General features: G+C 34.0%; 2 protein-coding genes across 2 annotated transcripts; one reads left to right on the forward strand and one right to left on the reverse strand.

Moving 5' to 3' along the window:
• The first annotated feature begins 3805 nt into the window (after positions 1 to 3805).
• On the forward strand, positions 3806 to 6935 carry LOC125823948 (uncharacterized). Its single transcript, XM_049503294.1, has 4 exons — positions 3806 to 4553; positions 5830 to 6028; positions 6132 to 6566; positions 6659 to 6935. Exons 1-4 carry the CDS (start codon positions 4025 to 4027, stop codon positions 6726 to 6728), a joined length of 1233 nt encoding a protein of 410 aa, XP_049359251.1. The 5' UTR covers positions 3806 to 4024; the 3' UTR covers positions 6729 to 6935.
• A 2523-nt stretch (positions 6936 to 9458) lies between these two features.
• On the reverse strand, positions 9459 to 10320 carry LOC125823957 (uncharacterized). Its single transcript, XM_049503305.1, has one exon. It carries the CDS (start codon positions 10212 to 10214, stop codon positions 9678 to 9680), a length of 537 nt encoding a protein of 178 aa, XP_049359262.1. The 5' UTR covers positions 10215 to 10320; the 3' UTR covers positions 9459 to 9677.
• Positions 10321 to 11949: the final 1629 nt, after the last annotated feature.

An 11949-nucleotide genomic window follows, 5' to 3' on the forward strand; every position in this document is an offset into this window, starting at 1 on the left:
AAAACGAGTTGGTGTGTGGGGGTATGAACCAACCAACACTAAGGATCATAAAATCCCTCAATATACAATAGGTCACAACTCAAATACATAGCCCAATCCTGTCCCACAACCAACAATAACTTCAACAACACAACTAACAACATCAACAACAACTAACAACTTCAACAACAAATCCAATCTCTTCTCAAATCATAAAAACGAGCTTGGTATGTGGGGGGAAAGGATAAACCCACACTAAAGACTCACATACCTGATTAGGGATCACCCCCGACAAAAATCCACGACGATCCTTAGCTTCTTCTTCTCTTTCTCCTCTTCTTTTCCTCTTCTTTCTCTCTTATCTTCCAAGCCCTAACTCTCACTCTTACTCTCACTCTTTAAAATGGGACAAAAATGATCCAAACATCAGTCTAACACCTCAATATAACCCAAAGAAAAGATTAGGGAAAAGACCAAAATACCCTTAAAATTTTCGGACTAAACAAACTGCACTGTGCGACTGTGCGACTGTGCCAACAACCCAACTTCCAAAGGGCATAAGTCACTCATACGAACTCGGAATCAAGCAAACTCGGCGGCGTTGGAAAGATCATTCCAAGGGCTTTCCAGACATAACTGGAAATTCGCCTAAATCATTTTGAGCTAGGAGATACGACTGCTCAAAGTTGACCAAAAACTCACTTTTTTTTCCATAGCCAAATTTTCCAGATTCTTTCCAAAATGACTATTTCCAATTCAACTCTTCTTGGAACTCAATGTGCTACACCTAGGGACCTTAACTTAACACTCAAGAAATTTTTTATTCCTCGGTAAAATCCCACTCCACATGAAGGATGGCTCGAGTCTTAGTTCGAAAATTCTCTGGGGTGTTACAGTTAGATATATTACCAAAATTGTCGATGACATTAAATGATCAATTAAAGCAAAATTGTTCAATTGAGGAAAGAGGAAGTTTTTGGTTCAAAAGGTTGTAATCCCAAATATATGTGGTACTCTTAAGAAATAAATTTGGAGCATAGCAAATCTTCATTATTAGAATTTTAGACCAATAATATAGAGGAGTCTTTATCTCACATTTTGTTAAATATTTCGAAATTTGAAAATAGTCATTTTTAAAATGTTCTTTATTTGAAATACAGACAATATGTTAAATTACTTTTTCAATGAGTATTTCAAGTGAGGTAATAGTTTCTCTTTTCACAAACATTAACTCTTTTTTTTCTTTAATTAATAAATAAAGTGATACTCATGACTTAACACAATTTCGATTTTTAAATATTTTCTCTATAATTTTAATGTCAATTTTTTTGGACAATCAAATATTATCCAAACGCCTAATAAAGTTACTCGACTCTTGTTTTGTGTCAATATTAGAGACCTTTAGGGTGTGTTTGGTATGAAGATGTTTTTTATTTAAGGAAAATAAATGAATTTCTTATTTTCTTATGTTTGATAAGTTTATATAAATAATTATTGTTGTATATATAAATATTATGAGAGATGACGGTGTGGTGGGAATGAAGGCCACGAGAATGGGGATGAAGATAAAGTGTGTTGGAGAGTGCGAACGATACAATTAAATGTGGAATATCACTCATGAAACTTGTTTTTCCTGCTTATACTGTTGAAGTGATTTTCCTCTTTTTTAAAAGAACTTGTTTTGCTTGAGACTATGATTTCTAATTTTTTTTTATCAATCCACTGTGAAAAAATTGAAAAATATTTTTTTTGTACTAAAGACACCCTAAGGTCTCGTTTGGCCGTAAATTTTGGTTTCAAGTTATTATTTTTTTTCAAAAAACTTCCAAAGAGATTCTGCTTCGATCATTTGAGTAGTCATCTACTTACAAAAATTCTGGAAATTATTTCAAACAAGTGTTTGTTTTGGCAAATTGACCTATTACTTCAACTTCAAACTTGAAAAATGGAATTTAAAGTTGGAAAAACTTGCTTCAAGAGGTTTTCAAGTTTTCACTAACAAAAGTTCAATTTTATTTTCATATCCTAACATAACTTCAACTTTCAAGTATATTTTTTCTTCGATTTCAATGTTAAATACTAATTTTTAAAATCTCAATTAAATAGATGATTTAGCCACTCATCCAACCTCCTAAACTAAATATAGTATGTAAATATATAATACATGTATATTTTTGTATAATATGTATATTATATATATTTAAAAACAAAAATATAAACAGTAAATCCGACCAAATAGGAAAGATGCCTACTACATATTGGGCCTTAGATTATCTCACGGGTAGTAGTCCAGTTAATATCCACTTCATAAACAGCCCAATTAGGAAATTACCATGTCTCATTTTGAACTATCGACCAACTTATGATGCTCTTTGATGATATTCAGACCAGTTTACATGCACCTTAATTAATATTACGAAATATTTGTCAATCTTCCACCCATAGATACCGGGTAGCAATTTTAACTACTACTTGATAACTTCCCACATCATATTTTGGACAAAATGCTTAAGGAAAGTATCATGTTCATGAATTAGGATTAATAATGTTAATAATTATAGATAGTAAAAAGGATCAAAGATTGTAATGCTAGTTTGGAATCCAATCAAGTAGACCAAGAATTAAATGGGAAAATTACGGCTCAATGTCTTTTTGCCCATCTAATTAACAAAATGTGTACACAATGTATAAAATATAAATTATATATATGTTGTATTATATATATATATATATATATATATATATAGCCATGAAATTTCACTTGTATAATTCAAAACTCCATAATAATAATTATTTATTAATTAAAGGCCAAAATTAAGTATTTGTTAATTTTATCCCCAAAAATGAAATGATGGTAAATGAAAAGGTAAGTATTAGTGAATTATGTTGGCTATTTCTGTAAAGATTTTCCCTGGTATAATTAACCTAAATATCTTATTACTCAACTATTTAAACTAAAAATTGCGTATGAATGTGTAATTTATGTTATATCATTTCGGAAAAATAAGGAAAAACTATATAATTACATATTATCTCACTGAGTGATAATTTCATACTAGATTTCACGTGAGATACACCTAGATATATGTATTTTTGCTACCAGATACACTCTGAAATACAGATACATAAGGAGAGCAGTGAGTGAGAAAGGGTGAGAGAGAGGAGGGAGATAAGCAAGATAGAAGAGTACCCAAAATACATCTGAATCCACTTGGATATAGTCTATTCCCATATATCCAAGATACATGTATCTTGACGCGCCAAATACATATATTTGGAGACCAAACTTTGTAAAAAGAACGGCAATTTCAAAAATTCACGAGAGACCCTAAACTAGTGGAATTTTTGTTGATTTCCCAAAAATAAACAAGGGGAATTTTCGCAAATAGCCACTATAATAAACTTAATTACACTTCATATATAGCTATAGTTTTCATATTTACGAGTTGTAGCTACAGTTTAAGTTGTCTTATTTGTATAATTCGCGGGTACGTTTGTATAATTAAGTTATTTTTGTATAAACTCAAAATAACTAATTTATACAAACACAAACATCTAAACTTTAAACAGTTATACAAATTATGAATTATACAAACTCGAAACTCCAGCCCACGTAATTATCATTAAATATTGGTCGTGAGTGGTAATTAACTAAAACTACAGCTATGATGACTAATTAACTAGTATATATTTGCTTAACCATGTAATTTTCCCAATAAACAACACATTACATTGGCTATATATGTAAAGATTCCTAATACATGTATCTGGCCCAATTAGGTCTCATGCCAAAATCACCATTTTTATTTGGGATTCTAATCCAATCCAAATGGGAATTCACTAAATTCCATAAAATCTTATACTCTTCTTCATCTTCATTCTTCCCCAAAAAACCTCAGCTAAATCCCCAGATGCTTATACTGATAACTGATAAACCCAAGTAGATAACGAAGAAGAAGAAGAAGAAGTCGACATATCTGTTAATCCAAGAAAATTTGAGCTTTTTCCGACTTCCATTTCAAGTTTTGCAGTTTCTGTTATAGAAATGCTTAGCTTAGGAAGTTATCCAAGGCAACCCCATTGTTGTGCCAGCCCAATTTCACAATGTATTCCTCTTATTTCCAAGATTCCTCGAACCCAGTTGTTTTTTACCTCAAATAAAGTGACCCATTTAAGGATTCGCTCTCTTATTGGGAAAAAACGAACTGGGAGTTGCGTTTTTGCACGCAAGGATGAAGAAAAAAGGGGGAATGTTGTGGTAGAAATGGAAGAAATTGAGGATTTTGATGATGACTATGAAGATGATGATCTTGATGTGGATGATTTTCTAGAGGATAAGGAGGATGTTGATGGAGATGATGATGATGATGAGGTGATTATTCCATTGAGAAATATGAAGAAATGGTTAGAAAACAAGCCTCGTGGGTTTGGAGTAGATAAAGAGTATGATACTTCAGTTGAAGATAAGCTGATGGAAGAAATTGAGCAGAGTAGAAAAGCTCAGCTTGCTAATATCAATAAGCTCAAGAACAATCCAGTTAAAGCAAATACCAAACAAGTTCAGCAGGATAAAGGTAACTTCTTTTGAATATTTGGGTCTTAGATTATATCATCTAAGAATGCAACTGAATTGATGGGAAACAATGAACAAGTTATGTATCTGTTCTTAGTTAGTTACCCTTGAGAATGACTCCTTTATCACCTTAAGGCTTAATAGGAGCTGGCCTGAGCATTTTTCTAACTATGGTGTTCGGGCGAGCTTGTGCACAATTCGATTAATTCCACGAGATACTTGCTAGTTGCTACCTCTAACCAACCTAGGTATTGGGTAACTCGGTCTACCAAAACTTGGAAAAGAGCTAAGCTGAGCATTGTGATACCTATACCTATTGTTTGTAATTGTTCTGCCAAACGTATGTTATACTTAGGAATGTAGAATTGTAGATTCTTTTATAATGCTAAACATCTTATATAGGAGTATTGGAGAAATTAAATCAAAGGTAACTCTTTACTTCGATTCCTTTAGAGAAATCTGCAATAATTATTGACACTCTCCCACCACCAAACCATCTGCATAAGCATCTAATACACCTTGTTGAGTAAAAAATTGGACCATGGCAAAATTCGTTATTGAGTTCTCACAAGGCTGGAACAAAGGAAGGGAGCGAGGGTTGGCAAGAAATCCTTAAAGACTTGGAATACTATAGACCAGGGCTCAGGCCATTTAGTGCACTGTCTGAGCTTGAAAGAAATAGCAGAATATTTCAAGGCAAAAGAGAAACATACATAGCCTTAAACAAAAATATATTTTTTGTTAGCTTTTGGGTGCAATCTGGTTATTGTACATGGTGTAGATGTAATGCTAGACAAAATAGAGGGATTCCACATCCTGTAATCATGCCTATTGCACTTGCTTTGTATACAAGTTTATAAATTCTTTTATTACTTATCAAACAATGGTAAACAGATAAAGCAATATTTAACATATTAGTCCCTTTTTCCCTTTTCAATCTCGTCTTATTTGTCTTTAATTGTTCATTCTTAATTCTAACCAAGATTTAAAAAGGACTAATATCAGGGCTGAAATTTGTTCTATCCCAACCCAAGTCAGATGCTTGAGCTAGATGTTGGAACTAAAATTACGAATGTTATGGAATCAAACAGCTTTAACTAGTTAAGTGATTGTCAGTATTATTTGTAGATGCTTAGTGTAGAACAAATGAGTTTGGAGGACAAAGTAGAGACCTCAAGGAGCTTCAATGCCTTCTGCATCTTCTATTCTTTTAAAAAGCGTTTCTTACCATGTTACCAGTGTCGCAGTATTTCACTTAAGTTCTACAATTTCCAAAGTTGTTCAGGATGGACTCTGTGTGCGCTTGGTCAATCTTCCTAAGAAAATGAACATTGATAAGGATCTACGAGTGGCTTTGAAAGGAGTTCCAGGAATAGTCAACATAGTTCCAGTTGTGACTGGGAACAAGAAGACCAGGAATCCTGTTTGCAAAGGCCTGGCCTATATTAACTTCAAGTCTAAGGATGAAGCACAAAGGTAATGTTTATGGCTATACGTAAGAAATAAAAGGGTGAAGAGGTGCCTATTTAATTGTTACCTTTGCATTCTTCCCTAAACTATAGAATGTTTGTAATTGTAGATTTGTGCAAATGTTTTCTGGACGAAGTATAAGTTTTGGTAAGGTTCAGAAGCAAATAAAGTGTGAGATGATAAATCCCGGATCACCAAAGTCCACAACTACAGAGTCCGTTGATAAAATTAAGTATGTTCCTGAACAAGATCTGCACGGAGACCAGGATGATGATTTTGACACAGATTTCCTCTCGGATTCAGAGGAGAACATTTCCACTGACTACGATGTTGCAGAGGTGGAGGATTTATCAGCATACACGAATGATTATGAAGAAAATTCAGAAACTTTATCTGCAGAGTCCACTTCGGGTTATGAGCAGGATGTTGGAGAAGAGTCTGAATTCTCAGAACAAAAGAAAGTCGAAGCAAAGGAGAAGAAGAAAAAGCCTAAGCAAAAGAAAGAGCAGGTCCCAAAATTGAATATTCCAGGATCTGCGCGCAAGTAAGTTATAGGCTCATGATATAACATACTATTGTACTTTTGTTAACCTCATTGCATTGTTTTCACTTACCAACTGCTGCAATGTCATGCAGGTTGAAAATTAAGGAGAAAGCTGTACTCACTGGAGTTTTATCCAAATATGCACAAAAGATACCGTCTTGACTGTGAAAAAACCCGAGCTAACAATGGCCAGCATTCACATTTCTGTAACGACAGTATCTGGGTTATTGTTACTTACACTAGCGTAGTCTTTGCAGTTGTTCTTTTTGTAGATTTATTGTTCACTTCAATACTAAGGTCAGGTTTGTTGATTTCTTGTACGTAAATGTTAGTATCTGAATGAATCAACGGAAACAAATAGTGTGTTGATGCATATGGCTGGTTTTTCGTTGGTGTAGAGTAGCAGGTTTTGCAATGTTTGATGATTGTGGAAGTCATTCCCACTATTCTTTGGGAAACATTTAAAGTGATTCAATTGTGTCCCAGTTTCTTCTTTCTATGAGACATTGCACGTATACTCGTGTTAATTCTCAGAACTGAGACATCGAATCAGTTCGTACACTTCAAATATATATGTATGCCAAAACACTGCTGTTTTCTACAGCTGCAGAACTTCCAAAATATGTAATTGCAACAGATCAATTCATATTTCGTGCATTCAACCCCAACATCTAACTTTTATGTCAACTAAGAAAACTTCAACATTTCATTAGGCTACCGAGTCTGCCCAAGTAACCTAGGACTCGAATATATGTGAGGTCCAGAATTTATAACTACAGAGCAATCAAATGTTGCAGCACAAGCTGGAGTTTAATTTGCAGTACAGTAGATTCAGCACAAAGGCATGTCTTGTAACAAATACAGGTGAAGCTTTTTTCTATCAAAAAGTTGGCCATAAATGTATCAAGGCAGAGGAAAGACAAGACATTCAACGGCTAATAAGTGTCAGCTAACACGCTTCAATAACATTTCAGAAAAAAAATGATCTTCCTCCCTTAAACAACATACCTAGTGTAATCCCACAAAGTGGAGTCCAGTGAGGGTAGAGTGTACGTAGAGGTAGAAAGGTTGTTTCCAATATCTTCCTCCCTTAAACCTTGTTATTATATTCCCTTTTTCTTTCAAAAACAATCAGAGAGATGGAAAAAAAATGATTCAGACCAGTGAGATCACAGGTCAACATTAAGCAGTGAAGGCATAGACGCATCAGCCATACAACAAGTAGGAGTTTGTGGGAGGTATTATGCCATCATCAAAACAGGTTTGAGTGAAATAACAAGTACTAAGAAGGAAAAGAAGCAGGGACCTTAGTGAAATGAAGTCCACAAGTCTAGGACTGATAGAATGATGGTTGAGAAGCTCGTGTACACGAGCTATTATAAAGACTAAACCAACTATTAACATGATGCATACCTCAAATATTCACCTATTAGGCCCAAACTGCTATAAGAAAAAAACAATCTCTTAGAAATGCATTATGCATTTTAGTCAGCAGTGTTAATAATGCTTCTTCTGTATTTGAGAAGCTTTGACTTTTGAAGGAAAAACCAGCAACCAGCTAGTAGAAGTTCCATGTATCTATTATAAGACAGTTTGATAGAAGGCCTAATGCATATAAACCATGCTGGACTATCCATGGATTGAGACAGTCATCCTCTCAAAGCTATTCATACAAGCAAATCAAAAAGGGCGTGGAGTTGAAAGCATTATGGCAACTCCACGCTTGACCCTCATCCAAAATAAGGAAACCGATAGTTAATATGAGCTTGAAAAGTACAAGAACGAGAAAGGTGTAACACCAAAGCCATAAGTACATCATGAATTGATGAAATGACATAACAAGGAATACAAGTGTAACTTGAACCATTTTTTTTTATTTTGATGACCGTGAAGTGTAACTTAAACAAATTTTCTAAAAAGAATTAATATGGGACTTGAGAAGGAAGACAAATCAAATGAAGGAACAATTGAAACAAAAAGTGGAAGAAATGTTCGGAAAAAAAGACTTTGACACAACTGTAAGAAGATCCATCAACTAAAGAAACAAACATGTTGTTTGCCCATTCTTTCTCACTGGGAATATGTTTCCATCCTTTCACCAGATAAGTTCAACCATTTTAGAAACCCTTTCACTAAGAAGTTAGAAGTGTATCCATTGATATGAAGTAAATGAACTTCCGTAAAGCGGAACAGACATTCATATAGTTCACCCAACTAATTGATATTAATAATTAGTTAAGTGACAAGTTCATCAAATGAATAATTTTTCTTATAAAGTGCCCTGGTTGAACATGAAGACAAATGCCTCTGCTATTCATCCTTAAAACCTAACAAATAATATGATACTAGGAAATTTGCAACTAAAACATAGCTAAAATGCAGCTTCCTCTAGCAACAGTTTTCTACCATACATTCAAAGAACCAAATTGCACACAGTTCATATGCTCCAAATCTATCAAAAGCCAAAAACACCCAAATCAACTTCTGTTACTTCTACTCTAGCAAGATTATCATGGTATCAGTCTCGCAAAAAGAGTGATGAACTAAAACCATTCAGAAAACTCCTTAAAGCCACAAACTAATTTCTTTTCTTCAACAAAGATAAGCTGGGATCTTATGCAGATAAACCACTTACTCATAACATAAGCAATGAAAACAATTTTACTATGAATTCATGAGATCCAAAATTGCATACATTTCAATAATCAACATCTAACAAAAGCCACAAATACCCAAATCAACTTCTGTTACTTCTACTCTAGCAAGATTATCACGTATCAGTCTCGCTTAGAGAGAGATAAACTAAAACCATTCAGCAAATTCCTCAAAGCCACAAACTGATTTCTTTTCTTCAGCGAAGATCATATGCAGATAAACAACTTACTCATGACATAAGCAAAGACAACAATTTTCTACTAAGCATTCATGAGATCCAAGATTGCATACAGTTCAATAACCAACATCTACCAAAAGCCACAAATACCCGAAACAACTTCACTTACTCCTCTTCTACAAACAGTGTCATATGTCAAGCTCTTTAAACTAAATCCATTCAGAGAAATCCTAAAAATAACATAGTGCTTATTAAAACAAAGATAAAGGCTAAAACTTTCAGCGAAGATAAGCTGGGATCTTGATACGGATAAACAACATACTCATAACATAAGCAATGACAACAAACACAATCCCAGCTGATGCAAAAGAAACCTTGACACTCTTTTCTCGGTTTTTATCAGTTGCCAAATCCAAAAGCACAATCCCAATACCACCTAGTACGAACATGAATCCAGAAGAGAGTCCTTCAATAATATACTGACCATTAACTCGACCCGGAAGAAACACCACTGGTTTAACAGCTCCGGTGAACCGGTCTTGGGTTGATCCAATTCCCGGAGGTTCAACAATGACGTCATAAACGATGCCAGAGACGACCATGAAATAGGTAAGAAGGATAAGGCTGAAAACTGTCATGGCAGAGGGAAGAGTCACCGTTGGGATTTTCAGACGGAGCTTTGGAGGGCGGAGGAAGGAGAATGGGAGAACACGGAGGATGTGGAAAATTGGGTCGATGGAGTAGTCATCAGACGGATCGGAAAATTGGGTTTTGGCGGTGGATGATGCCAGTTGGGTTTCGGATTTGGGTGGCATTCTTGATTTTCCGGCGGTGGTTCGCGGTGGCCCTGGGCTAAAAGATGGACAAGTAGATTTGCTACTTTTTTTTACGTCAATGAATTTATTTTATTGGAAGAAACACAACAAGGAAAATATTATGGTGCAGCCCATTTGAGTGTAATTTGGGGGAAAATGCACAAATAGCAATTTTTATTTTTAAAAAAAATGAGGTTATGAAAGGGTAAATGGGCAGACGATTACAAGATATCAAATCAAATTCTCGATAATAAGGTGAAAGTTAAGATTTCTCAGATATAAACTTTTTACTTTACTAAAATAAGAGATTTTTAAACATAATATAGTTGTATAAATTGTGTTATTTATAAGTGAAATTTTATCGTATTTTGATTACTGTCACATATTCATTATGATCTCGCATACCTCCGTAACATTTTTCATGACTTTTCATACTCTCACAATTTATTTTATGATCTCAATAATTAATGTCATGTTTAAAATCATAAATATACTTCATCTAATAGTATAAAGGCTATACTCATCAAAAGAAAAATTATTATTTGAAATCCATTAATGTGCCCAAGAAAAGTGAGCAATATTTTGTTTTTAACCATGTCACCATTTTGTATCTAATGTGAAAATCTTGAATAGATTATGAAATTAGATATTTAAGGAAAAATTCGTGTCGACTTTAAGTGTCAACTAATGGGTTCAAAGTAAGAAATAAGGGCATGAGATAAGTATGAAATTTTAGGTATTGTTACACTTGAAAAACATTTGAAAGAAATAATAGTCACGCACGAATTTATATTATGAATGTGGCCAACACTTAGAACCACTAATTGCCGTAGTGGGCTCTTGATATGTCTACTACTAAACTAAATATTACAACAATAGTGTGAAAACTTTTTAAAAAATGAGCGCAAGCAATAATTTTAGAGAAACAAAAACAAACTCAATAGCTTTAAAGTGACAAAACTGAAATCTAAATAATAAAGATGTTTGTAAACGAATTGAAACTATGGCACAACTGACTCGTCTATAAAATTTCTAATATACTGAAAATAGGTGTCGAGTCAGATCCCAGGCAGACTACCTTAATACTCTACAAGCTAGGGGCGGAAGCATATGCAAGTCAGGGTGTTCAATAGGCCACCCTCCGTCAGAAAAAAATATTGTATATACAAGTGAAATGATAAACGAAGTGATTAAATAACATATTTTGGACACCCTTAACATAAAAGGCTATTGTAGCCCAGTGGCTTCAGACCCTTTTAATGGGTTTTAAACGGATTGAATGAGCCAGTGCTTGCGTGTTTAAATCTCACTAGCAATAAATTTTTTTGTTGTGTAATTTATGGACACCCTACGTAAAATTTCAAGCGTCTACTAAATACTCTAGATAAATTGGAGCCCTCTAAAAGAAAAAAGGCCTCACCAATGATGAATGAGAGAGACTCTAGTGGTGCGTCTATTGTCAATTCTAAGTACTTGAATATGCATAATTCAAAGATGCAATGTAGAATGACGTCACTATATGAAATGTATGCTATGTAAGATAATTGAATAACTCAATTGGCTAAAGACTGAAAATACTGAGCTGAAAGAGCAACGTAATTATGATGATAAACATTAATAAATAAAGTCAATTGAATAGTAAAGCATGCATATGCACTTTAACAATAAAACGTTACAACTAAAAATATGCATTAATAACAAAAATTGAAGTACACATATATCTTTAGTCTGTTTG

This window comes from Solanum verrucosum, unplaced genomic scaffold, assembly GCF_900185275.1.
Source record: "Solanum verrucosum unplaced genomic scaffold, falcon-dt-bn FXZP01000786.1, whole genome shotgun sequence".
NCBI classification, from domain to species: Eukaryota; Viridiplantae; Streptophyta; class Magnoliopsida; order Solanales; family Solanaceae; genus Solanum; species Solanum verrucosum.

Excerpts from the sequence above, each read along its gene's own strand:
- LOC125823948 (XM_049503294.1), top strand. The coding sequence starts at position 4,025 with ATGCTTAGCTTAGGAAGTTATCCAAGGCAACCCCATTGTTGTGCCAGC. Across the intron at positions 4,554-5,829 it reads ACAAGTTCAGCAGGATAAAG|TTGTTCAGGATGGACTCTGT; the intron begins GTAACTTCTTTT and ends CAATTTCCAAAG. Across the intron at positions 6,567-6,658 it reads ATTCCAGGATCTGCGCGCAA|GTTGAAAATTAAGGAGAAAG; the intron begins GTAAGTTATAGG and ends AATGTCATGCAG.
- LOC125823957 (XM_049503305.1), bottom strand. The coding sequence starts at position 10,214 with ATGCCACCCAAATCCGAAACCCAACTGGCATCATCCACCGCCAAAACC.